The following is a 27,788-nucleotide window of genomic DNA, read 5'->3' on the forward strand; positions in this document are numbered from 1 at the left end:
CATGAAAAGGAGCAATATGCCGTGGCTGCACAACACGACGTGCCTTGCTTAGGTCTTGCACCATGACCCCGCCATGAGAAATGGTGAAGAGCTGATAAGCCAGGGGATGCTGCCCTAGAAAAGCAGAGCAGCTTCTCCTGTGCTCGTGTGCGGGTGCGTGCTGCCTAGAGAAAGTCCAGTGCTGCCTTCAGGTAGAAGAAGGGTAGTTGGTAGAGGATGGGGAGCTTCATCGACCAGCCAAGGTTTCACGTCTGAAGGTCCATAGCTGGTTTTATAGTGTTTAATTTTCAGTTGATATCCTGAACTGTGTCTTGCAGGTGTACAATACAAGAAGAAATAAACATTGATACCTTGGTTTAGTATACATCCATCTTATTTTAAATTGTGTATGGGTAACTTTTGCAGTTGCATGTGATACAAGCATTCATTAAATAACTTCAGGCCCAACTAGAATGCTATAGGCAAAGCGATTATTTCATGTATGTTTATCTTGGATATTTTGACACTGGTTTTCTTCTATTTATCTGCTAAAGCAAATGAAAACTGTTTTCCTGGCTTTGAGAGCACCTTGATAATTCTCCTCTTAAGCAGATGACTTTTAGTCAAAATGTGGACTGAACCTGGAAAATGTGTAATGAGGGCAGCGTGTTAAAGTTAATGAAAACATGTAAGGAAGTCAGGGTGATAAAGTTTATTAAATCATTTAAAAAAAGAAATAGCAGCAAAAGATATTGGCATTTTTAATGTTTTCCCACAAATGATTTATTCTTTGCCAATCTAAGTATGATGTGAAACAAGGTTCAATTTTAGGCATGTACACAACATTGAATTTTCTCAACTTTAGCGAGTCTGTATACTGTATCTGAAACCTGCTAGAAGTGAGTTTCTGTACTTATAAGGATTTAGACATGGAAGTTATGGGACTGGACTCACCAATTTCTAAAAAAAAAATAAATCTTATTTTTTATCTGTCTCATTTTAAGGAGCATAGAACAGGAGAAAGGACATCTTGCACAGAAATGTTTACACAAGTCAACTGAATTATCAAGTTGTTTGTTTATGTTCTGTTGGCATTAGGTGACCCAGTTAATACAGAGTTATCCTTAGAGGCAGGAAGGGACGCTGGTTACAGAGGGAGGCCTGTGTCTGATCAAAAAAGCCTAAGCTAGCTTGATTAAATAACTTGTTACTGCTGTCCTTTCCCATTGCTTTTCAGCTCCTACAAGGGACCGCTATACCCTGTTCTAGGTCAGTGAGACTGTTTGTGGTCCACGGTTTGGTCGTACTGGCAGCCTCACAAGTTGTCCTTCTACCCCTACTGCCTTTCCCTGCCTCCTTGCGATTTCTTCCTAGTAAGGCCTTTGTAAAACACTGGTTTTACAATTAATTGCTTTATTAAAGTGTTGTCTGACACTGGGGATACATTGTGGAAATGACAACGTAGAACAACTTGTAGTGTGCCATAAATGAAATAATCTTATGGGAGGAGCAGCTGGGGAGGTGTGGGGTGGAAGGTGGCTGCTGAGAAAGCTGGGGCAAATCCCTCTGGAATTGGTGAACCGATAGCTCAGAGCTCAGCTGGGAGGTGCGTGCTTGCTGGATTCGGGCTTTTTCCTGCTGTCTGTGTGTCCCAGGCTTCAGAGCGAACAGTATTTGATGGTGGAGGGTGGCCATGGAGCCAATCCACACGTCCAGACAACTGGTTTTTGCTCTTTGTGAGAAACAGTGATAAACACGGGTGCTGCAGAGCAGGACTTCTGATTCACATGCCTACTTAATAAATCAAACAAAACAGGTCGGAGAGTGGGCTGGGTTTCTGTTCTGTCATCTTAACCCAAGCGTTTTTGTACCAGATGTATGTTCACTGCATCTGAAATGTATTCCTAGTCGGTGGGAATAAGGAGAAGGCTGCGAGTCAGAGTCCAGCGCTGGTGGGAGCCGAGGCAAGGTGGACTGCCCTGAGCCGCGTACTTGTCTACTGGGGCTGAGCAACTAAATCAAACGGCCAGCAATGAGGAGAGGAGAGCTGGAGAGGCAGAGCAAGGTGTGAGGAGCTGGCTGTGAGGCTTGTGTGAAGGCACCGCAAACCCTTTCACACAAATGTTCCTCTGCTCAGGCATTTCCCCCTGTGCTCAGCGCTGGTGAGGCCTCACCTCGAGCACTGTCTCCAAAGTTTTGGGCCCCTTGCTACAGGAAAGACATTTTGAGATTCTGGAGCGAGTCCAGAGAAGGGCAACGAGGCTGGTGAGGGATCTGGAGAACAAACCTTATGAGGAGCGGCTGAGGGAGCTGGGGTTGTTTAGCCTGGAGAAAAGGAGGCTGAGGGGAGACCTTATCGCGCTCTACAACCACCTCTCTACCTACCTTGTAGTGACGTGGGGGTCGGTCTCTTCTCCCAAGTAATGAGCGACGGGACAAGAGGAAACGGCCTCAAGCTGTGCCAGGGGAGGTTTAGCCTGGATATCAGGAAAAAAATTTTTACGCTGAAAGGGTTATTGAGCATTGGAACAGGCTGCCTGGGGAAGTGGTGGAACTGTCATCCCTGAAGGTATTTAAAAGATGGGTAGACGTAGTGCTTAGGAATATGATTTAGTGATGTCAGAGTTAGGTTGATGGTTGGACTTGATGATCTGAAGGGTCCCTTCCAACCCAGGCAATTCTATGATTTGTGTGCCACAGACATGGTGAAAGAGGACCTGTGCACGCTTCCTAGTTGCCATTTTTGCTGGTGAAGATGTTGCTTCTTATTCTGGCAGATTTGCAGTGCAAGTAATTAGAAACAAATAGCAAAACTGAAGCAGATCAAAACTCATCTCTTGGTCACTATGGCAACTGTGAGTTCACTGATGGATTTAATTCTGTGTGCACTGTCTGAATTTCAATGCCCTCGTCGCAGGGATGGTTTGCATTTGAAAATGACAAAAGCACAGTTTAGCTGAGTTTTTCAAGTCTGTCTTTCTCCAGGGACATTGAAGATAGATCTGTACGCTAAATATTGGGCTGGAGGAATGGTCTGTGAACGGCATATTTTTTAAAGCTGAAAGCTGCTGATAGCTAAGGGAACTTTATATTCTTAGTTTTATGTTTATTTTTTTTTAGTTCCAGAGTTACTTCATTCTCAGTAGCAAACTCAAAGTACAACTGCTAGGAAATGTTTTTTTTTCTTTTCCTAAGGTATAGCAGGACTGGAACTTCTTCCACTGTCATTTTGAAGTAACAGAGAGAATGTCTGTCTGGAAAACGAATACTTTTGTTTCAGCACCAGGTTAATAGGAATGTATTTACCATGGGGACAAATCTCGATTATTATTTATTTATTGTACTTTTCAGGTGCTGCTAAATCCAGTCCAGCTTCTAAACCAGGATCAACACCTTCTCGCCCATCTTCAGCAAAAAAAGCTGCACCAAGCAGCTCAGCATCCAAATCAGATAAAGATTTGGAAACTCAAGTCATACAGCTCAGCGAACAGGTAAATTTGCTTTAGGCATAAGTTAGATGCATTCATTGTCACAGGCAGTCATGAAATCTAATATTGCCCTCTGTTGAATGATGCTCTCCAGAAATATGAAGGGACAAAAGATTGAAATAGGTCAGCTGGGAAGAAAAAACAGTGATTTATTCTTAAAAATAACACCTGACAGAGATGACTGGTGTTTACCTGTATTTTTAAAAGGTTATTTTAGGAATGGTAGGTAGGTCTCACTGAGGTATGATAATTTTGATAGATTTTGATATATATCTTTTATTTCACTTGGATAGGAAAAATCCCAATAGTGTCTTTGCTCATGCGTATTACAAATTTGAAATAAATCATTTTAATGTGTCATTGTGAAGAAAACAAACCTGTTTGTAATACCAAGGTGTTAGAGATTTGCAGCTGAATCGAGACTAGCGGATGAATTGAGACTAGCTCATTGCACTCTGGTTTCTGGAAGGAAGGCATTAAGAAGGTAATATGCCTTTTTCGTTTAAAAATGTGATCTGCCTTTGTGAGAATACTCAGTTATAAATAACGTTCTGCAATATAAGTAATAAAGCTTCATAATTTCTTTAATGTTAGAATGTAAGGGCTTAATTTTCATTTATGCTATGGAGCTTTACATCAGACTGTCATTCCTGGACATGCAAGAACGTCTGCAGTGGACATGAATAAATACCTGCATCTGGCCCACAACTGCTGTCAAAATGAGGCCTGATCCCTGTATTTGTCCTGGGTGAGGGAAAATGGAAAGGAAAATTCTCATATTTTACGGTCTGAGCTGCCTGGCAGCTGCATTCAGGAAGAAGTCATTACTCTGGATCAAGTGTAATTTTCCATAATTTAGGGCATTTTGGTTTCAGACCTTCATTGACCTGAACAACAAAGATTTCAGTTTGTTGGGGCATTGTTTGCAAATTCTTGATTACTGTTATGCACTTAAAGGTAGCGGATGGATAGCAACATCCCAAACATACTGCAGGCTCAGGGTATAATTCTGAGCAGTAGAGAGCACGACAGGGTCCACCAGCCTTCCAAAAGGGCTTTTGATTGTTGCTGTAACAGAAAAGTTTTTAAATGTTGCACGAGGAATGGATGTATGTATTTTTCATGGATTTATTTTTTTTTTTAACAATATAAGAGTGGAGTTCAAACATCAGCTTAATGCAACTTAAACCATGATGTTTGTATTCAGAAGTCAGACTGTGTTTGCTTCAGCAGGGAGAGTTGGTTGGGATCTGAGCAACATAAAAATACTTGATCTTTACTAAAATAGGCAGTCACTATCGCGTCCGCTGCTAATGTATTCCTAGCACATTCCATGTGTGAAAACCTTAAGCTTTAAATACAAATAACCCTGAGGGAAAACTGATGATTTCCCCCATCACCAAAGAGGAGTAGAAATTTTGAGGATTTGGAAAGTTGGTGTTTTAATAGCTAGTTTTTAAGAGACCTCTTCTTGCTAGAATGGTCTGGAAGGTTGTGGGGGTTTTTTAATGCTGGCAGCGCTTGGTATTTCACTTCCCACTAATGGTTACTTGTCCACGCTGGGCATATAAAGCGAGCCAAAAAAGCTATGCTGCAAGCAGCTCTGAGCCAGGTTTTTCTGACCCCCAGTCTGAACATGCTGGAAGAGAAAAATTGCCCATCTTTTACCACTTTGCAGCAAACGGGGAGATGAGGGCAGCAGCCACTTTTACCTCTTTGCTCTCTTGATTATGAGTAGGAAAAGTTGAATGGTGTCACTGGATATCAAATTCCTATGTGTCTGTAACAGATTATTTTTTTTCCCCAGCCCTTTCATGGATGGCAGTTAAGGGAGATTGAAACATGTGAACGTCCATGCAATTTGTAGTGGAAAAATTAAAGTAGCGGGACCGTCCATATGCTATATTTTACCACAGCATTGCTTAATGAGCTATTTGCAATAATCACAAGCCGTCTGTAACATTTGCTATTTTAATGGGTCCCAACAATCTTAAAGTTTCTCTTAAAATGGTTTTAGCTATTGCCTTGGTCTGTGCTAGCAAATTGAACGCTTCCAAGGAATGTCACTGATCACTGGAACTTGATTACCCGTAGCATTAAAATGCTAGAGTGGTCCCCGCTGTGGTTTTGGTCTGTGCCAACTAGCACTCCCAAAGAGTTTCTGAGTGCAGTTAAGGAGACAACACAGACCAGGGACCATTAGATATGGAGAATGGTCCCAGGAGCCATTAACTGCGTGCTAGTATACACATAGTTTCTGAAAACAGCACCATCTTGGCTGCTTGTCTACAGCACGCGCTTAAATCTTCAGCCTGGTTCTGCAGTCCTGTGAGTTTTCATACTACCAATAAGTGCCACCAGAGGAAAGACCAAGTAGTAAGAACTGTCGCCTTTCAACCCGCTAACGGTATTGCAGAGATGTTCTTCTGGTCCAGGAAAAAGTAGCATGTGTATGTGCTAATTATCTGAAGAAAAACAAATTAATGTGTCACAGACAAGTAGCTGATGTGCAACTGAAGAAAAGCATATCTGGTTTGCTTATAACAGTGTTTACCGTATACTGTAGCTAATTAACCGTGTGCATATATGCACAGTTTAATGATTCTTTTCTTAAAAAGGAATGAATGTATAGAATGAAAACGGGAGAATGCCTTCTTGGTAAACAGGTCAGAAGGGGAGACAGTCTGAGCTATTAGCTGCCAATGTTTCTGCTGAAGTTTGTTGTTTTCCCAAGCTCTACCAAACACTGATTCCAAGAGATCTGGAAGCAGTTACGTTCTCGTTCTGTCTGGATGCAGGTATTCCTCTCGGAATGCGCTGCTGCAGATCCAGGAGATACGCCTTAAATGTAAGGTCTTCATCTTTAGACCAAAATATTGTAAACTCCTGTTCCATTTTTCTGTTCCTGCTTTCATGAATAAATAGTTAATTTTAAGGTGACTGGTCATTGTATCAATCATAGACTCAAACTGTCGAGGGAAGACCTGGGTGTTAAACTCAGCTGCTGGTCAGAAACAGGTTAGTATGGGAATGAGATGCTCCGAGATCCGGCACTGGTAACAGGGCGGTTCTGCTGTCTGACACCTCTGAGAGTGCAATCAAAGGTCAGAAAAAGGCTTTACTAGCTCAGCAGCTATGGAAAAAATGAACTGATAGGATTTAGTAGGCTGTCAAAGCATTGTTTGAACTCTGCTGGTATTTTTTACTAGTGGAAGGAATAAATTAGCTTGTCGTAGAACTGGCAACACAGAACTTTATTAAATTGTATCAGTTCACTGAAATGTAGCCTGCGATTTAATTTATTTAGCATATTTTACTTGCAAAATAATTTGTATAACTGCAGGCCTTAAAACGTGAATGCTAATTTGGCTGTAATTTGCACGTGGTTGGGGGCAGTGTATTTACTGTAGCAGCTTCATCTGTGATTATTTCTGTTGGTTGTTACACTGCTGTCTTCCAAATTTGAGAGCCACTTGCATGTTATCCTGATCGCGTATACCCCGTTGGACAGTAGTTTATCTGTTATGCTCCCACAAAATTGGTCTTTTTTAAATATGTATGCATGTGTTTATATATATCTATATGTATATGTATGTATAAAAATATATTGCAACATCTGTCGTGATTTATATGAAGCCTAATCATTAACAGCTCCATTGCCCATAAATGATTTGCAGCAGTCTCGGTGGTGAAACTGAGACTGACGGTGTAGCTTGAAGACTCTTGTGAACAAGGCTGCAAAGAGAAAGATACTTGGCATCTGGGAGAATTTGTTGACAGCAGCAGCGCATCAATCGGAGCAGAAAGGCCGTGGGGCAGCCGGTTGCAGCACCAAGGTGCCAAAAGGCAGGTCCCTAACAGTACGGCAAGCAGGGAGGCAGAAAAGAGAAGAGGTGAAAAAACGACACAGCAGCACTCAGATCTGCAACTGGAGGAACTTTTAATTTCCTAACTGGACCATTTCCCTTTGTGAGCTTTTCTGCTAGAGCTATGTGTTTTTAGGCAAGGAGATACTGTAGGTTTCCCGAGAACTGCACATTAATCTAGGCAAAACAATACAAGTACTGAGCTCAAAGTTTTATTAATTACCATTACATGACACTTCTGGCAGCTTTGTTAGAAGCCAAGTCCTCATTTGCCCCAATTCCTGAACCTTTTCTTTGGGGTTTGATATAAAAGAACCCTGAAAAAATTGACCTTTAAGGATCAAGGTTAAGATGTATCCAAGAGGCGTAATGGGGGAGCCTGATTTCATGCTGTCTATTGTGTGAGGTTCCATCTAGCACTTCAAAAGATAAAGGGGCTTCATTTTAAGCTATAAAATGTAATATGAATACTTCAGACGGTTTCACGTGCTGTATCTCGGACTGAGTTGTTTTTTCTGTAGTGCACCTCAGAACTGATGCATCACATCTTGGTTTCTATGCAGGTACATTCGTTAAAACTTGCACTTGAAGGCGTGGAGAAGGAAAGGGATTTCTACTTTGGCAAATTAAGGGAGATTGAACTTCTCTGCCAAGAACACGGGGGAGAGAATAATGACCTTGTCAATCGGCTAATGGAAGTCCTTTATGCTTCAGACGAACATGTAAGTTGAAGCTTAATGTCTTTTATTTAGACAAAACAGCTTAATTTTGTAAAAATTTATTGGCACAGTATTGGGTCATGTCCTATATTTAGGTCAGCAGAACTTGTAGTGGCTAGGATTTCCATGCCTCCTCCCCCAAAAAGGGAGATCGCATTTGCAAGCAACAGACTTTTCAGCTTGGGGAAGGGATTCAGGAGACCATGTGCTTTTCACTGCTTCGATGTAGCTTTTGTACTCCAAATTTGCTGAAGTTTATCTGAAAGGGAAGTGTGTGTTACAATTTCAAATTGATTTCATATGGTTCTGGGCCTTAGTTTTGTGTTTTCCTCTTCTGCCTTTCTGCATAAAGTCTTTTACTCATGTTCTTTAACATGTTGAAAATCACAGAAATTCTGACAGAGGTGCTGTTCAATGTCTACAGCTGTGAACGTTCTCTAGCCCATGTGGCAGTGTTGTAATGTGTACAGTGCAGGTTGCCAAATACATAATTATATCTGCAGAGATAATGCTCTTTAACATCTTTTTAATGCTGTTGCTATAGGCAAAATTCTTCCTCGTGCAAACCCAATAATCCTCTACTACCAAAATTTCAGAAATGTGTTGTCTGCAAGCTTAAGCAAGAATCTCATTGCATCTTAGACTTAGCGCGCTGTAGACAGGGAACAAAGCAAGAAGCTGCAAAGGGTGCTCGTTAAATTCCTCGGGTACAATCGGGGATAATGATTCAGTGGAGATTTAGCTGAACTACTCCCATTCATGTTAACTAAATCCCTGTATGTGCTGTACTGACAGTTGACCCTTCAGTCTCCAGCGGATGATGGCTTTGGCTCCGGAGTGTATAAGCATCAACTTAATCTCTCAGCAGCGCTGCGGTAGCCTAGGCTGTTTTATATCTATTCCCAGAAAGCTGTTGCGGCAGCAGTCAGCTGACTTAAAATTTTATATCAAAAGGAGTGCCGAAGCAACTACTAACTCGCATGCTTTTCTAAAAAAGACTAACAGAGCATAAATGAAAGTTGGGTGCAAGAGGGAGAGGAGCTTGCTGCTGACAGGGGCCACTGCTCAGATGAGAAGTGACAGGGGAAAGAGGATTTGATCAACTGTGCAGCGTGAGTGCTAGAGAGGGAAAGGACGAGGAAACCATTATTTTCACAGGAATAAACAATAAGACAAATTTGCCAGGCACATGATAACAGGCTAAAAGAATTACATACACACAGTGGTTGGAGAAAACGTCCTCTGGATTCAAAAACAGTGATTTTATTTATAAGGCAAAGCCAGAAAAAGCCCTCCTCTTCCCATACCCCTACCACATCTGTCTTGTCTGTTGGCTTAAACACCAAGTGATTCCCCGCCAAGGAATGCATTTGTTGCTTTTCTTCATGCAGTTTTCCTTACTGGCAAGAACACATTACAAAATGTTCTACTTCAGTCCACATCCCAGTGTTTTATCTGCTTCCTCCCTCCGAGCCTTTCTCTGTTGCAAGCATCACCCGTGTCTGTGCGTGAACTACACACACACGACGACCGTGCCTTTATCTCAAATGTGTTTGCAGTTGGAGGCCGGGTACGTCACTTCAGCAGGAGAGCGCTGCTCCCCCAGAGAAGAATACAGAGGCCATTCCCCACACAGTTTTTTTGTACCTTTTAGTGGGAGACTTGATCTTCTCAGCTTCTGGGGTGCATTTGCTCCTCATCTTAGCAGATGGACTGTAATTTGCGGAGGAAATACCCCAAGGCGTTAGCACTAAACCAAAGACTGTGGTCCCCTTGATGATGCAGATCCTGCCTGCTTTTTGTTTTCGGACTTTGCTGTCTCACTCCCCTGCTTTGCCCTTCAGTTCTGTTTTTTCTCTCTCTCTGAATTTTTCCCAAGTTAAATTCTATATCTTGCATCATTTTTCAGGTTAATCCCTCAGTAACAGCAGTTTGGCTTTCCCAATCCCCAGATGGGAAATAGCCCAAATTCCCAAACCACAAGCAGCTCCTAGTATCTTGCTAATGAGTTCATCGTAAATGCAGCTTAGACTTTTTTTTTAATCTCTGTTTCAGAGCATCTCAAGTATACAGAGGCAAAGTGGAAAAAAAGGATTACATTAATTTTCAGGATTCATGACATTTATAAATGATACTGTGGCTATGGGGCTTTTCTCCAGGAAGGGGATGCGCAGTGATGCAGCTCACGCATACTGCACAAGTGATCCCTCACCAAAGCCTTGTGCTTGAATATCCTGACTTAAATTTGTTTTCAGTTCATACTTCCGATAACTGTTTGTTAGAAATCTTGAGCTCTTACTTCCTAGCTGTAGTTTGACAGGCTTCTACTATATTTGACATGGCATAGAGACCATGTCCTATTTTTCATATCAACTGTTCTTATTCAGAAGGGACAAGTCTCCCTTTATATTTAATTTTCTCTTATGATTAATTTAATCCTCCTAAAAGACAAAATAAGAATAAAAATTCTGGACAGCATTTTAAGTGGTCACATCTCTCAGTAGCTCATAGGTCCCCCGTGAGCGTTGTAGGCTGTCAGGTGAATTCTGTGTACAATTACAAGTTGCTCATTTGTTATTCTACTTCTTTGTCAAAAACTTCAAAGTTGACAGAGAACGGTGTTAAAAAAGGATACATTTGGGTGGTGGTGAGAAGTGGCCCCTAGCACTCATGCTATGGCTTCTATAGACAGCATTGATACCTCGGATAGTATGTGAAGTATGTGGTCATATGGTCTTACAGTAGGAGAGCATCAGACTGATGAACCAGAAGAGGCCATGAGTCCAGATAGGAAACCTGGAGCCATGTAGGTCTCAGCATAAAGCAAAAATGTAGGAAAACTTTTGCTTTCCTACATAGGCTGTTTCTGGTTCACTTCATGCAGAAGTTGGGCGGATTGCTGCTGTTTCGTCTATCAGTTTCTCAGCTCAAGTTTCCAAAGCAATGGCTCAAATGCAGTTGGTTTTGTATCTTTCTGCTCTAGCAGCTACTACATCTGCTGCTGCTTTTGGGAAAAGGTACCCATGCCCTGGCCCAGCAGCTGGTTTTCATGAAGCCTAGCTCTTCAGTCTACAGGTACACCTGAAGAGTTTGAGGTAGATGGATTGAAGGGTCGAAAGAGAGCACCTCCCACATTGTTTTGGGAGACATAGATGACCATGGTCGTGTGATCCAAGCCAGAAATAAATGCTCTAAATAGATCTTCCACTACTTTCCTTGTTAGGGGATGCTATTCAAGGAGATTCCGGAGTCCCAAGGTAATTGGGCATAGTTACTCTTGTCGTTCCTGTTTCATGTATTTATACAAGCCTACATACTGAGAAGCACGTGTCCAAGTCTCAGAACGACTTCTGAGGTAGTCACATAAGATCTGCCGTTTCTGTCAAAAGTAAGCCTGGCAAGAGAGGAGCCACTGCTCTTCTTCAGAGCTGCAGAGTAGGTTCCCAGGCCGCTCCCTGTGGTTAGAGGCTTTTCCTATTATATGCATGAAAGGGTAGCATGTATGTGACCTATAAAATCTGCACGAGTGGGCTTTCTAATAGGCGTCTCTCATAAGCTCTGCATACATAGGGCCTATGGAACAGGTACATTCTGGAGCAGGTCACCTCAACACATAAGGAAGGTCAGGACAGCTGAGGTTAAGGGAACATGGCTCACAGCAGCTAAACAGGCTTCAGTTTTCTCACCCCGTAAGGCAGGGTCACGTTCTCGCAGCTCTCAGCTTCTCTCTGTGAAACTCCTGTTCTCCGCAAGTCTTGCGCCCTTGCAGCCCATCACAGAAGTTGCGATTTTTAGATACTACGCAAAAAGCTGTTTTGACGTGATGTACCTCCTGTATGTAATTAAGGGAATTGTTCCCCCCAGGGGCCATAAGGTGCTACACTGCAGTTGTCCTGACATGTGTGGCTGCTACCTGAAAATAGCACCTGAGCGATGGAAAGCTTGCTTTCGATGGCAATTTGGCTGTTTCTGTGTGTGGTAAAGAGCCGGATATTCCCATTTTATCAGCAAATGTTAGGAACCATATTCTCCTGTTCTTGCCCTCTAGTAGCGTGAATGTTTTATTGCCATAAGGGAATTTTCTTATGGCATAAGCTGCTCTGAACTATTCTGGGAAAACTCAAATTATGGCCTCCCTTTTCTATTAATTTTTGCCTGAAATTTGCTAAGTTGGCAGTATCAATTTGTAAGTTTGTCGTTGAAGTCGCTTGCTTCTAACACAAATTGCCGGGAGCCAGGCGAGTTCTGCAGAGGTCCTGCAGCAGCGATGCCGCGTTTTTTTAATGGCAGCTCAGTGTCTTGGAAAAGCGTTTTTCCTTCGGAGCTGCCTACAGCGGAGCGCTGCTAATGCAGGGCAGAGAGGAGATGTGGGGGATCTTTTCAGTGAACCGTGCTCCGGAATGACGGAAACCACTCGAGAGAAAAGCTGTAAATGCAGCTGCGCTTCATGGGAATACAGAAGTAATGCCCTAAGAGTCAGCCAGCCTTTATGAGCTCTGATAACTCCAGGCCGACTCAAGATACCAGGTCTGTTGTCTCTGAATTGGAGATTGTTTAAAAGTGGTATCACCTGCAGGGAGGATCCAGCCTTCCTTTTGGTCAGGGATTCTTCTCACAAGGGCAATGTATATTCAGAGGGACAGTTCTGGAAGATGCTATGCATAATAACCCTTTGCAAAAGGGAAGTGATTATTAGTGGTTAGTACTTTTAACAGTAGCTCTATAAATCAGTGAATACTGGACTCGTTTTTTTTAATCTTCTTTTTTGTCCAAAGAAAATGTGCTTGCAAGTCTTTGGCTATTTTGCGGCTACTGCTAAATATCACTGTTCTGGTAGCCTTTGAACTCTGTTCTAGCATGCGTACGTTATTTTCGGAAAGTAGCATGTCTGACCTCAAAAAGGAGGCTGAGTTTAATTTTTAAAGCAGGTGATAGCAGAAGTGTCTTGTCCATTTAGCGATATAAACCTAGAGTGAAGATGGTGTGAAAACTATAGCAGACAGGTTCAGAAATCCTTGGACAAACTGAAAATGGGAGGACGTCAGGATGCTGTGACACAGCATCTAACTGTTGAGCACATCGCTGTCTAGCTAGTCAAAATGTTCATTTATTAGCACGGTTAACACTCGGTGATGTTGAAAACTGACGCTTTTTCTGGGCAAGTATCAGTGCTGCGTATGCTTTGAGTAAAAGCAGAGTAAATATGTTTTACTGTAATATTACAAGATGCTGCTTTTCTCAAGTAACAGCTCATTTTGTACTTAGGTGCATGAAAATTAGAAGTTAAGCTTTAGGCTATGGAGAGCGCTGTGGGGTGGCAAGGTTACACGAGGAATGATCTCTGCTGAAGAATGTTTTGGGGTCTCTTTCTCCCTGCAGGAGAGCCACACAGAAGAGCATGAAGGTGAAGAGCAAGTCCACGAACAGCCCCAGCAGCAGGAGGAGTACTGACTCACCCAGCGTCTCTGACAATTTTCGTTTTGTGTGAGAACTTTCTTCTGGAGAATGGAACATGTGTGGCCTCAAACTTGAAATCAGTTCACTCCCAGTCTGCCATTAACATTTATGTACCATAGTGAGTGCCAGCCAACCACTGCATTCTGTACCCATACTTTGCCAAGATGCATTTGCAGACGTCTTCTTTCAGTGTATCTTCCCAAGAGGTTGTAGGGCTACGTCACCTACCGTACATCACTGCAACTTCACCACTTGGCTGCTTGAGATTTGTTCTGCTCTTTAAAAAAAAAAAAGTATATATATATTTATTTTTTTTCTTTTTAGTCTTAAGTATGATACACTTGTAACTTGTTCTAACATATTTATATTGGCATTTTGTGTGGCAAGAAGTACCGTACCACTAGCCGTGTCTCTCACTTTGTGGTGCTTTCGCGTTTTCTAGTACATCTGCATCGGGGCATAAATTCGGACAAACAATTGGAATAAAGGGATGCAGTGGAAGTCATACTCAAGCCATAATGAAGAGGTGTGTTGTGGAAGAAAATGCTCGTGTTGCTCATGTTTATTCCTTTCCTGCCTTCACGAAATGGAAGGCAGAGCATCTGTTTCACTAGGAGATTTAAACCCCTGTGTTAGAAAGCTTGTTAGAAAGCTGCATGGTATGTTTTTTGGCATATTTCGGGAGGAACAGACAACCACTTAAGTTTTTTGAAAACCCTCCCAGTTTTCTGACTAGTCAATAGACATTTCCCAGCTTTTCTTCCTTCCTTCCTTGAGGAATCCAGTCCCAGCCTTCAGCTGCAGCTCTGCCTCCGCAGAGCTCAGTGCTGATGGAGGAGAGAAATCTCCTTGACACCAGTGTAGCTGCAGGACACGATCTCTGCTGTCATACTTGGCTTCCCACCCCTCAGAAGAGGACGAAGTAGGCCAGCCATTTCTTCTGCTATCCTTCCCCCGCCTCCGCTGCCCTAGCCATACAGGTATGGAGGACAGAAAACCTCCTCATTAGTGCAAGGCATGGGAAAAAAACAGCAACAGCAGTAGCCCTGAACCCCCTTGACCTCCCGTTAAGATGGTGGTGGACACCTTATGGGTGGTGAGGCCGCTTCTGAAGTGTGGAGAGGCAGTGAGGAGTCCTTCTGGAGACTGAGCACACACCAGAGGGGGACCAGGTGACCGAGGGGCACAGAGCCGGTTCTGCGCTTGGCTGACCTCCCTCTGGCGAGGCCGGCATGGTGCAGAACCACGTCTGCCTTGGAATGTCCGCAGTGAGAGTGTTCCCTTCCAGTGTGGCCCCATCGCCCTGTTCTAAATGATGGTATTTTATAAACAGAGGTATCTTGAAGTGTATAAAGCATTCCTTGTTTTTCTCATAAAACTGTGCATTGTAGTCTCTCTGAATATTTAATGCTTGGTATTCTTGGTGTCTCACTTGATTTTTCTTCATTCTGGATTGTTAATGCTGATTTAGCAGGTACCTGGAAGTCCCACCCCAATCGGCAGTCACTGAAAAAGTCCCAAACTTATTGAACAGCTAAATCATCGTAGACCTTCATGTGCTGCTAAAGCACAAGTTCCCAGCTTGCACACACACAGGCATGCGCAGTTTTCTGTTCCTAATCAATCTTTTGCAGCTAAGTGGCTCTTAGTTAAATGTGAGATCCCTGCTGTCGTGTTGCGCCACAGACGATATGTAAAAATACTCTTAAGCACTAGAGCAGGTGTTTCCAGTTCCTTGATTGCTCTCCCTGCTCGGCAGAAGAGCTTCTGGACCCTGTGGGCTGAAGGTTTCCCAGCCCTGACTCCAGCACTGACCTCGCATCCTACCTGGTGATGAAGTGCAAGTACGGCAACCCGCGGGCCACCACTTCCTCTTTCCCCTTTCGATTGGTTACGAATAAGGTCTGGTTTAGAAAAATGTGTATATCCCAAAATGAGTATTTCCAAGAGTCACCACAAATGGGGGAATTGTCATTTTTGTTGTATTTGTGTTTATTAGAACATGTGTACTTATTACAATTGTCATTGTAATAAACGGTAGTTCTTCATAATACTGTTGAACCGAAGAGCAGTTACTAATTTTTTCCAGTCTCCAGAATGTCCTTTAAACCTGTATGGGATTTCTGATGGGGCAAGGAGTTTTGGGATCCAGGCTATAAACTTGATTTCATCAGCACCGGTCTTTGCTTACTGCGGTTCGTCCTTCTGCTAATACTCGAGCAGAAGCATGGAGAGCACTTCAAGAGCTTCTAAAGGTGTGCAATGGTTGGGTTCATAGCTAGGCTGTTGTGCCTCTCTCCTTTTCTCTCTTTTAAGCACATTTAAAAAAAAAAAAAAAAAAAGAAAGAAAGAAAAAAAAAGAAATTTAAAAAAAGCTGAACTTTGTTTCCTGAAAATTCCTTCTATCCTAATTCTGGTCTGAGGACCGTAGCCTTCTCGCTGCTTGTGTCAAGGGGGAAGCGAAGGACGTAGGGAGCCGGGGCAGTGAGGTACCTCTTGGGCACTGGAAACGTGGCTGTGCTGAGGGGAGAGCGATGCTCTGAAAGGGGAAAGAGTTGTCCTCCTCCCCCCACCCCCGTGAGTAACCCATTCTTCCGTTATGGTTTTAACATGCATTTGTAATTACCTTTACTAAATAGCACACCATAAAGCTTTGGTTATATATTAAATGTAAACTGAAAGGAATGTAAACATATGTATTGTTAATTATAAATAGATAAGTAATGGCATAATAGATACAAAAAGTCTTATTCAGATGTATCAGTCATTTTACATTATCCACAAATTGTCGCATGGTAGAGTAGATTTTTGTCTGAATATGTGAATAACTTGACTTGCGTTTATCTTTTTACATATTTAATAAAAAAATATATGTTAAAATCTGTCTAGCTCTAGAGACTATTCAAAACATTCTAAAATAATACTTTTCTGCTTTAAATACCTATTTTTGTTTCATCAGTGATTGCATGTGGGAGCAGGAAGAAAAAGGCAGCTGCTTTAGAAAAATTTCACTTATTCTGTGTGAGTAGAGAGTACCGGTTTCCCCCAGAGCTCAGCAACTGTATCGCCTCCTACAAATCAAAAGGCAAACGCATGTTATGTATGTGCCCATAAACAGATCCTTCTTCTCTATGGTAAATGCTTTCTGATTTCAGAGTACTAAATCGCCTGTTGTATCTCCGTTCTGATACAGCAAGAGCGAACCTCGCAGCAGCCAGGAGGTGAAGAGCGTACTGAAGCTCCTAGCGGCCTTTTCTTGCAATGGCCGAGTATTCAGGGATGAATCTTCAGCACAGTACCTAGAAGTCACCAAATTTTAGATTAAAATACTAGGTTTTTGGAAGAAAAGGGGGGAAAACTTCATTGTAATTCTCACAGCTCTGGTCTCTTGCAGCATGAGCGATGCTGCCACAGTAGTTGCTGCTCAGTCTCCAGGGCTTTGAGCTGTGGGTGAGGGCTTCCCTCTGCCGTGGGTCGGAGCTCCCTGGCTGTGTGCCACCGAGAGGCCAGCACAAGCCCAGCTGCTGCCTCCAGGTATCCCCGGGGCTGAGGCTGAACCACTGCCCAGCCCCACTTAGGGAAGGCTTCTGGTAGAAGGGAGGAGGATGAAGCAGGGACCAGAGGAGCCTGTTTCCAACCCAGGCACTCAAGCCTGGGAGAGCAACGCTAGTTTAGTTGCTTTTTCACAAGACTTAGGAGGGAGACATATCTTTGGGCTACTGCGAATGCTTGACAGCATAAAGTAGTAATGTATTTTCCCGTTCAAATAGTTGAAAGCTTTTCTGCCACAATGTTGTGACAAAAAAAAAAATATAAAATTGTTGTTAACTGTTAGGTCATTTTCATACCACTATCTGACTTCAAAAAATAAATCTGTGATCATACCACCCTATGAACAAAGCACTTTTATTCCCATTCCTTGAACCAGTTGCCATCTAAGATGGCTAACAATTCAATATATACACTGTGCAATACATGATCTGTTTTTATACTTGTCTTTATAGAGATTGTATGGACAAGTTGCTTTAAAAAGGAGAAAGTAAGTTATTTGTTATGTCTTCACATAGTATGTGAAAAAACTGGCCGGAGCTTAATTTCCCTTAAAAGTGATACTGTATTTCTCTTTAGAAAGGTAGAAGTGCAGGCAGATTATAGCAGTTCAAGTTTTATAATTTCATTTAATGAAATATTTCAAAATACTCCATTACAGTGCATCAAATCGTGCTGCTTCTGTGCCTCTTATTTCCAGCTATCATAAATAATTGCAAGACAGAGGGAAAAGGGAAGCCTGTCCAGAGTTCCTCCAGCACAACCACCTTCAATCCATTTTATTCGAATTCTTTTCTCATTGGGACTTCCTCCAGATACTTTTGATGGGCGGGTTAAATATAAACTGTTGAAATAGGTGAGACTTCTGTGGCGGTGTATCTGGTACGGGATGTAATATTTAACTTCATCGAACAGTGAGATTGCTGGGTGCGTGCCTACATCGAACTCAGCGTTCCCCTTCACGCGCAGTCAGGACTGCCTTTTTTAGCATCCCTCATTAAATGAACAGCCATCAGCCTTACTCTAAGAGAGTCCTTGGGCGGTTAGGGAGCACCTCTGCGGACCCCCCACGCTCCCTGGACATCATGCAGGGCAGGGGCGCAACCACCCTGCCACCAGGGAGGAAGCCTGGAAGACTCCTGTCATCCCTGGAGCTGGACCACAGCGATGCTGGAGGGTGCGGGAGACTCCCTTCCCTACAGGGTGCTCACCAAAATCTCCAACCCAGCATCAACAGGCTGACCCGTGTCCTCTGCCTAACTGGAGCCTTAAGCTGCTTGAACCGCGACTGTAGGATGATGTTCGTTTTGGGGGTGGGAACCCTCAGCGTGCTTGTCGGGTAAGGGGAACACGCGTCCTTTCAAACTATAAGATACTTTACAAGTCGGCGTGGTATTTCTGCTTCGTGAAGGGGGGAAGCTGATGTGCAGGCTTGTCCCCGGTCCCTACAGTAAGGGCTGCCGGGGGGCAATCTGCCCCGCTGACGTTGTGGTAGGTCAACTACTGTAATAGGATGCACGGACTTAAATTGAAGCTGTTCACGATGAGATATGGCTAGTCGATGCTCAGCTGAAAATATTAATAGGAGCTACTGATGTAAGGGTATATTAACTGGGGAAAAAATGATCAGACCAGTGATAAAGCTGGAGAACTGGTCTAAGGGAAAAGGTGTACTTAGGGCTCAGCAGCTCGACAGCTACGCTTCTGCCCTGCATCTGGCAAGTGAGATAGATAGTTAACTAGTTAATAAACACGCCAGTCAGTCAATCACATCCCTCTGCGCAAGAACCGTAATATGAAGCTTACCTTGGGGAAAAGGGACAGATTGTTTCATTAGTGCTTCAAGGCCACAAAGTCCCTCTGGCTAGGGCAGCGTATGAAAAGAGATGAAACTCAAATTCTTACTCCTTCCTCCAAGGCACACAGAAAACCTACATGTATTATAGATGAAGTGAGCAGTTTACATCTGCATGCAAACGTGTAATGTCTAAAAAAAGCTTTTCTTGTCTCAATTCTTTTCCTTTTTTTGGTCATTGTCTAAAACCACAGGAATTTGATTCAAGCACACAGGAAAATAATGATTTGCTTAGCATTTTGCGGTCATAGATGAGGTTTGACTAGTTTTGCAGTGAAATACGAGAATCCTCAAAGGTTTGTTGGCCAAATCTATTCTCAGCTGGTTACCTACGTCGGGTGTATTGCTTGTTGCTACTGAAATATCAACAATGCGCTTGTTACTGCCTAGAAAATAAGCGTAAAGGCCAGTTGCTGCTGTATGGAGCCTGCATTTCTGACAGATACAGGTCAGCTGAGACTCATCTCAGTGCTGGGGCAGGCGAAAAAATAGTCGTAGGTTTCAAAAACACTTTGCTGTGCCCATAGCTTTCTGAGCTCATTCTCTTTCCTTCACGCATTCATTTGAGGTGAGGAAAAGACCGAATGTGCGTAAGCCCTTCAGGAGGTTGTATGGAAGAAATGAGTTGTCAGAAAATAAATATGGAAAATGAAGCAGGCACAGATGTCTGAGGGGGAAGGATACACAGGGAGGGCTTGCATTGCCGGGGTCCCACTGGTGACTAGGCTGGGCAAAACCAGTCCTGGTTATAAAACATCAAGGATCTCACGTAACCCGGCATGGATTTATCCAGGACTTTGGACACAGTGGCAAGGAGGAGGAAGACAAAAGCTTCAGAAAGGGTAGAAACACAGCACTAATGAAGAGAATAAATATTAGCAGCAGAACAACTGGGTAAACACTTCTCTGCTGACGGTAATCTTCGTCTGAGATGAAGCATCTTGCTGCATAGCTCATTGTCGTAGTGGTTCGGGTATCTGCACTATTCTATTCTTTGGTTATTTTAATCAGATTCATTCCAACTATTTATCACATCAGAAGAGTTGCGAATCTCCACGTCAAGTGTTACAGTCTGATCACAGGGCGGGTGTTCACTCCTGGACACGTTTCTTCAGGGAAAAGATGTAAATGTTCAAGTGCTCGCTCAGCTGCCTCCCCTAAAGAGAAATCACGGAGATTAGCAACCAGTTTTGTGCACATGTTTCACAATTCACTGTCTCTCTTCTCCTGGTCAGAGGGGGGAGGACCCCACCAGAGTCCTTATGTACTTGGGGACCTACAAGGACATGGGCACCTACGAGTACTCAAGCAAGACAGCTGTGGTCTTGCAGCACACTGATGGGAAGTCAAGTCGCTATAGACCAGACTCAGAGATGACATAAACTCTGATGGAGCTGGGCCCGCTCAGTCAATAATTAATTTTGACCAGGGATCGCCATTCTGACCTCTAATGACTAGTCCATATCGGTGCTGGGGTAAAATCTACTACAACGCCAGTGTCTGCTGGCAAAAAGACTCCTTCTTTCAAAGGCAGGAAGAAACATCCTTACATCCCAACGGTGTATCTTAAATAAAAGCATGCTGGCCATCTCCCTGTGAAATGAGCTATTTGCCAAACAAGGTGTTTTATCTGAACGCAAATCCCCATTAAAACACTTTCCTGAGGATTACTTGACAATGCTCTTTAGAAAAGAGGGGATTAACTGAGAAAAAATGAATTTAAGCTGTAATTCAGATGACAACAGATGACAAAACTGATATCTAGCAGACACAAAAATGTGCTGGTAAAACTGAATGAACTGGAAAACCATTCACATCTCCAGCTTGAGAAACACTAATAGAGGGACAAGACAAGATTAGAAACCGGGACAGCTATTTTGCTTGCAGATTCAAAGCAAAGTTAACCTTATTTTATGAATTCTATTCATTTTACCTTCCAATTTTTTTTTAGTCATGTAACCTCAGGAAGAAGAAAAGGAAAAATGGTGGAAGAATTCATGCCACGTGGATTGACTGCTACATAAAAACATCTGATTGTGATGGGTTTAAAGCTGATAACAGCTGGCTGCACTGGAATCATTCAAGTCACTGAAGTTGCTGCACGTGCAAAAAGGCTCTGACTGCAGTAAGCTTTTTTTAAAAACAAAAATTAGACTAAATAAAACAATACACAGAAAAAAACCCCACCATAACTGAACGTTCAGACTCCCAGACACTGCCCCGACTAGAGGGTGTAGAAACCATTCCCAGAGCCCATCCTCCTCCCCGTCCCCCGTGTCCTTTTCAGAGGCTCCCGCTCACCACGCAGACCCCGAAGTGCACATGGGCGGCTGTGACCAGGGCGGTGAGGACGGCGAGCACCGCTTCCTCCGTCCAGCCCAGCAGCCCGGAGATGGCTGCGTAGACCACCAGCGCCAGCGGGAAGAGGAACCAGTGGAAACGCTCCGGCCGGGTGCTGCTCATCTGGCAGATGATCACCTTGCACTGTGGGAGCAAAAAGGCACCGGGTGAGAGGCGCTGGGTCAGCCCGGGGGCTCTTGGCAAAAGTGCGTGCATTTTCTCCACGGGTTGCTTTCGGTGAGGGGAAAACAAGGCTGGCGTTCGAAATGAGGCTGGTTTCTGGTGAGAAGGCTGCTATCGCTACACCTTCCTGCCTTATTGCCTGTGAGTCTTAAAGGACTTTATTACAAGTAATTTAAATTACACACTTCTTTTCCGGAGACGGTGTTTTGACACCGCTTTACGAGCCGAAGTACATCTTCACGAAAGGGGAGTTTGTTTGACGCCTCGTGCTTTCACGCCGGCTCGTACAGTTGTGATCCCAAATCAAACGTGCCACCACTTAATCGCTGGGAGAGCGTACTGGTATTTTAATCACATGGCGTGACAGAAATACATTCTGGTTCATTGTACAGAAGGGAGGGAAGATACCATACGCCACTTTTAAATCCTGTTTTTCTTTTCTAGCACTCCTTCATATACTACACCACCATTTTCTTGGCTCGATTATGGCAGCGGACTCCCTGGAGATGTAGCTGGGGGCCCAGGGAAAGGGATCCCACTCAGAATGGCAGAAAAAATGAATATATGCTGCATTGTTTAACTGAAAGCAATTAGCTTAATTTTACTAAGTTCTTGAAACATAATGAGTTGAAGTTCAGATTTTTAAAACCAGTTAAGCATGCCTAAGTGTTTTACCTGGTTTATACTCCTTAAGATACGTGTCTCATATACACTATTCTCTTTTGTAAAAAAGCACAGCTGAAACAGTTTTTTGATTTACGTTTCTATCAAAATTTAAATGTCGTTAAAAATAGATTTTATGTATCCTGAGAACAGTAGAAGAATGAAAAACTCATTCCCTGCGCAGTGCCTGAAATCCTATGACAGCCGCAGTAGGAGTCTGACCATAGGGGAAAAACACTGGCTTTACTGTCTGCGCTGTGAAAGCTGGAAAAATGCAAAAATAAACCATGAAAAAATAATTAACTTTTAATAATGCAAGAAGTAAGCATTTGTACCTAATGTAAATATTTTTGCTTACGATGCCTTATCAGTATTGATTATGATTTTTTTGAATAACTAGTTTTATGAGTCCGTTGGGAATCATCCCAGAGGGTATCAGAAATTGCTAAAGCAATCTATATGCTACGATTTTTCTGGCTGAATAATTGCACCTGTCCAGAGGTTGGCTTTCACGTTGTTCTAAACCGTTATTACACCATGTTAAGTACGGTGCTTGATTTTTCATAAAGACTGCTTATTAATATTTGGAACAATTCACCTTTGGTGTATCCCAGGACTGCAAAACAGGCTACGCTCTGCGCACCTCCCGCCATCCCTTATTCCCCCCCGTCCTGAAGCACTCACACTACAAGTGAGGCAAAACCAGCATTAGGAGATGAAAGCGCTGGAGCCTGGAGAGGCAGACTGGAAAGAAAAGGGATTATGCCCTGTGCTTTTCCATCCCCCTTGCCTACACCTTGCAACGCTACTCTGGCCATCCTGAATTTAAACCTCCAGCAGCTGTGGTTTGTACCCCAGGGCAGGTCTCTGGTGTCTTCTCTTTTATGATCTCCCCTGGGAGGTTGCTCATGAAGCATCTCCTGAGTTTGAGCTGCCCCTGTTCCTCAGCTGGCCACCACGTCAGACACTGCGATCCCACTGACGGAGATGGCTGAAAGTCCCCCCTGCCAGACCTGGACCCTCCACTCAAAAACATGCCTCTGAGGGCTTCCTAAGTGGGAGCTGTGATGGCTGTGCTCCGTGGTGATTTGCTCAGACCTGGATATTTCTGAGAGTTGCCCTATGAGCAAATGGGAAAGCAAGGTCTGAGCTTCTCAGCAAGATGGGTGGTGAACCCATAAGCAGTCCTGCTGCAGGCCATGTGGACTGAGGAAAGAAGTCTTCCTCTCAAAAGCAGCTTTCCTCTTTTAGATCTCAGGGGCCTTTTTTCCTTAGTTTAGCCAAAAATACTGGAAATGGCCTGTCTTTCTGCCTGATCCCAGGAAGCCGTTGCCCTCCCTACTTGTCCTAGCATTGCACGGCTACGAGGCCAGGTCTGAGACCAGGCGGCCAGCCCGAGGGATCTGCTGGGCAACTAAATGTGTTGTCAAAGGCATGAGAAGTTCAAGATACTGGCAGGCAGAGAAACCTGGGCTGAAGTTTGTGGTTTACAGAACAGATAATGGACGCACAGCGTGTCAGGCTATCATGGAGAGGAAAAGCATTGCCATGACAAGCCTTACCCTGATGCTGGAGGAAACGGGCGTGCGTTAAGGTGAAGGGAGGTGAAGAGAAATACAAGCTTGTTTTTCACTTTTAAAATGTTATAAATTCCAACTAACACCCATACATTTTTAATGCTTGCTTTTAAAATGTTAAAAATTTCAAGTAATGTGCATACATTATTAATTCACGTGAGCCTCTAACACTGCAGTAGGTGTTTTGGTAAAAGAACGAACAAGGCCTGAAGAATGTACATTGCACTCAATCTCTAACAAACTGCAGTCTAGAAAGAAACTTCTAGTTTGCCACACTATTTTTCTTCTGCAAGCATCCTGCCACAATTGCTCTCAGTTGGTTAAGACCTATGTGCGAAACCTGCTGCCTGACAAACTCTGAAAGAACTTTCTCCACAGTTATGAAATAATTGTATTTCTCATTTAGGAATCTACACTGTTCTCTTAAGAAAAAAAGGTAGATTAGATGATAATGAAAAATGCATACAACAAAAATTATACATCTGAAAATAACCTAGCTTTTGAGATTAAGTCCTTACAATGGAACTGTTTGATTTGTGACCCTCAGTAACGTGCATTTAGGGATACAGGGGAATACAGGGATATAGGGAACATACAGGATACATCTAACAAGCATCACAATTACGATTCCTTTTCCATTCCTGAATCCAAATTTCTCTCTCATAATGCAAGGCACTTCAAGGCTTTCACTTTTTCAATTGGATGTAGGGTTGCTCAGTGACACAATTTGAGATGGTGTTGGAGGCTATCTTCCAAAAATGACACTAGTTGCTATCCTTTAGGGTATTTTAGCATTAACTAGAAGAAGACCTTTCTACTTGGCTGCAGTTCCCCTGCTGTCTCCTGGCAAAAAGAAGCAAAGGGCCTCCTCCAGAGAAGACGACCCTGGGTTAACTGCAGTGCTCAGCACTACTCTCTGGCTGCCCTTATTATTGCCTCACCGAGGTTTATGTTGCCTCACGAGCATTAAAAGGGGGAAATTCGCCACAATGATGTGGTTTTGGGGAAACTAACCTGTGGTCAGAGAGCCATTGCAAGGCCCCTGCTCCTCTTTATGTCTTTCCCTAAAAAACGCTTATTCCAAACAGGGACGGGAAAACTGTGAATCATCTGAGCTGTAGGATACGGGAATGCACGTACTGCGCTAATGGACATAACGGCAGGCAAAGGCTACAACCTCCCTACTCTTGCTGGCAAATCGATGCTTGTGTTGAGCTTTCTTTTATTTTAGACAAGTCCTCAGTCCTGCCTATGTGTTGGGGAACATCTGCTATTTTTCTGGAAGCAAGATCTCCCCAGGGCTACTCATAAACTACCCAGAAAAAAAAAAAAACTATAAAAATGTTGTGCTGTGGTAGAGCGGGTATTGTGGTACTGTTAGTGTCCAGACAACTGCTGCGGTGTATTTTTATACATGAGAGGGTAACACAGAGGTAGAAGGGCGGTGTGATTCTGCTAAGGTTTAACTACAGTTTCTGTTCCCTTCTGTTTATTCACATAAAAACACAAAGCTATCTCTAAATAATGCCACCACCACAAGCATACTTACAATAACGTTTGAGAAAGCAACCCCGACCATCCACAAAAACAATCTTGGTTGCTTTGCTAATATGTTGCTTGGAGATAAAACCACCCAGACTGTAAGAAGAACGAAGAGCAACAGGGGTGACACAAGAGGTAGGAGTCCTTCATACAAAGATTCATTCTTCAGTGTTTTCTTTAAATGTGCTCTGTAAATAAATACAATCATTTTATGGAGCAAGAAAATTTATCCATTCTATTTCCGCACTGTAACTTCAAACTCTAGCCTAAACACAGCCCAGGAATTCATCTTACAACATAACTACCTGTGCAAATGTGCTACGTACCCAGACTTTTTATGAGAAATTGTAATGATACCCAAGTAACATTTGTTTCTGGGATAAAATTACACAGTTTTATTCACATAGCTCCTGCTCAGCTTCACCAGCTCATCATTACACACAAAGTGAGCTGCAATACCTCCATTGTTGTAGTTATCCAAATGCACAGCATGCAGGCTTGCGGTGAATTCAAAATATATATTTTTTTTAGAGGATGAAACTTCTGCCATGAGGCATGAAATTACTCCCGCCAATACAGCCCACGTTTTCAGTGCCAAGACAGTCAAGCACACGGCTGGCAGGCGTTGCTGTTGTTTAGGTCTCGAGGTGATGCTGCTAGACAATCCTGCACCGTTGCCAAAGTACAGCCTAACGGGGAGGCTTTTTTTGCTAATTAGAGCACAGGAAAATTAATGATGCATTGTGTTTTCTTGGCTATTTTACGCTGTCTTTTAAAGGTAGTACTATCAAAGGTAGTAAATGACTGGATTTTCTGTCAGCTAGGAAAAAGGTAACTGTAAGATTGAGAGCTTTTGCATCTATCTTGCATCCTTCTCACTTGGGCAAAACTCATTGAAATGTTATAAAAGGAGTAGGAGGCTTAATTTACTAAAGTTCACTATCACCAAATCCATTCTTCATACCAATAGTTCAGAAGAGCAATTGAAGTGGAATTGTGTTTGAAGTGGACTTGGAAATGTCCTGTTTTAAATCTCCGAACATTTGTATTTATAGAAACAGCTAGACAAAAATCCAATAAATATCTTTCTCATTCCAAAAAAGAATATTGTTCTGATAAAATAACAACTGAGAACAGGCATCAGGATGAAGAAAGAGAGGAGACGATTGGAAAACTCAATTTCCTCATCACCAAATAGCTTCTGTGTCTATCCTTCAAGCAACCCTGACTGGATGTTTAGAATTACTGTGCTCTTCTCTTCAGAGGAATGATAAATCCACCGGAAGGCTTGAGAGAAACTATGTCAAGCGATGACTTGAAAAGGAAAACACTAAACAAAAGTCCTGACATGAGAGGAAAGAAAGCAAAAACTAAATGTTCATCGGGGCAAATGCTGCTACTGCAGGGACTGACATGCCCAAGATGCTGTCCTCCTTCTCCCCGTCTTCCCCGAACCAGAGTCCCCTGCACCACTGGTCCCCAGCCCTCTCCTGCTGCTGCTCCCCACACCCTGACCCAAAGTCCAGCCTTTCTGTGGGTCTGCTTTTCCAGAGTACATGAATTATAATGAGGAAATGTTCATTTCTTTGCAACAAGTGATAGGATGAGCCTACCCTGCGATAGGAAATAACCTCGAGCTGTGCCAGGGAGGTTTAGATTGGATATTAGGAAAAAATTCTTCACCAAAAGGGTTGTCAAGCATTGGAAGAGGCTGCCCAGGAGGTGATGGCCTGTAGATGTGGTGCTGAGGGACATGGTTTAGTGGTGGACTGGGTAGTGTTAGGTTTACAGTTGGGCTCGATGATCTTAAAGGTCTTTTCCAACCTAAATGATTCTACAATACTATGATTCTATGATTCCTTAGCCTTTCCTGCCCCACACCACCCAGCTCTCCACTCTTCCTGCCCCAAACCCGGGGCTATTCATGCTTTTATTAACTACACTGAGTACTGCAACACGAAAAGGGCTGTGTAGGCGCGATGCGTTACTGTCTTATAGTCTCTCCAAAATTTAAATGTTAATACTAATTTAATTTCCACTAATTCCTGAAGACAGGCAGTGACAGTCCCTCCTCCAGGACACTTAGGATCTGAGAGACCTGATGTGACAGAAGAGTGAGATGAGCCTGCAAATACTAGAGGAAGGCAGGCAGCATTAATAAAAATAGGCCATCGGAGTATAAACTAACCGTGTATAAAATTCCTAGGTATAGCAAGCCAACTCTTAGATGTAATCACAGCTTGCCACCTGCCGAGCCTGTATCTGACGGCAATTATCTGCAGACTTCATACAGAGGAGAGTTTTACAGAAGGATGTGGAGAACAGTAAAGTACTTCATGGAGCACAGGATGATCAGCTACAGAATTTTACCCAGCGCGGGTAGAAGTTACAAATCACATTTGACTGCAAATAAAATGCAGTGTTTATAACTACAGAGCTTTCGTCGATTTGCTATGCAGGACCAGTGTGAGCCCGCCTGGAGAATGGCAAGTGAAAGGAAAAGGAGAGGAGTTATAGACATGGGAAAAAAAAATGTCTCGAAACTGACCAGAAAAACCTTTTATTACATT

The 27,788-nt window shown here is 43.1% G+C and overlaps 2 protein-coding genes across 8 annotated transcripts in view; one reads left to right on the forward strand and one right to left on the reverse strand.

The window, feature by feature from the left end:
- Window positions 1-15,575, forward strand: part of MAPRE2 (microtubule associated protein RP/EB family member 2) — a 104,299-nt gene extending 88,724 nt beyond the window's left edge. For all 4 annotated transcript variants that reach the window (XM_063326833.1, XM_063326832.1, XM_063326831.1 and 1 more), the window contains 3 exons: window positions 3,331-3,470; window positions 7,897-8,055; window positions 13,432-15,575. In XM_063326833.1, the coding sequence (XP_063182903.1) occupies window positions 3,331-3,470; window positions 7,897-8,055; window positions 13,432-13,503 (371 nt within the window). In that variant the 3' untranslated portion in view covers window positions 13,504-15,575. The remainder of the gene's footprint in view (window positions 1-3,330; window positions 3,471-7,896; window positions 8,056-13,431) is intronic.
- A 109-nt stretch (window positions 15,576-15,684) lies between these two features.
- The window catches only part of LOC134511963 (ethanolaminephosphotransferase 1-like), a 68,111-nt gene continuing 56,007 nt past the window's right edge, over window positions 15,685-27,788 (reverse strand). For 2 of the 4 annotated variants that reach the window (XM_063326828.1, XM_063326829.1), the window contains exons 9-11: window positions 25,226-25,406; window positions 21,215-21,397; window positions 17,155-20,070 (exon numbers count right to left, since the gene is read on the reverse strand). In XM_063326828.1, coding sequence (XP_063182898.1) covers window positions 20,005-20,070; window positions 21,215-21,397; window positions 25,226-25,406 — 430 coding nt within the window. In that variant the 3' untranslated portion in view covers window positions 17,155-20,004. Of the gene's footprint in view, window positions 15,818-16,450; window positions 16,581-17,154; window positions 20,071-21,214; window positions 21,398-25,225; window positions 25,407-27,788 lie in introns of those variants that run through there. The other 2 variants (XR_010070013.1, XR_010070014.1) reach the window with 2 other exon arrangements.

The sequence above is a fragment of the Chroicocephalus ridibundus genome, chromosome 2, assembly GCF_963924245.1.
Source record: "Chroicocephalus ridibundus chromosome 2, bChrRid1.1, whole genome shotgun sequence".
Classification (NCBI taxonomy): domain Eukaryota; kingdom Metazoa; phylum Chordata; class Aves; order Charadriiformes; family Laridae; genus Chroicocephalus; species Chroicocephalus ridibundus.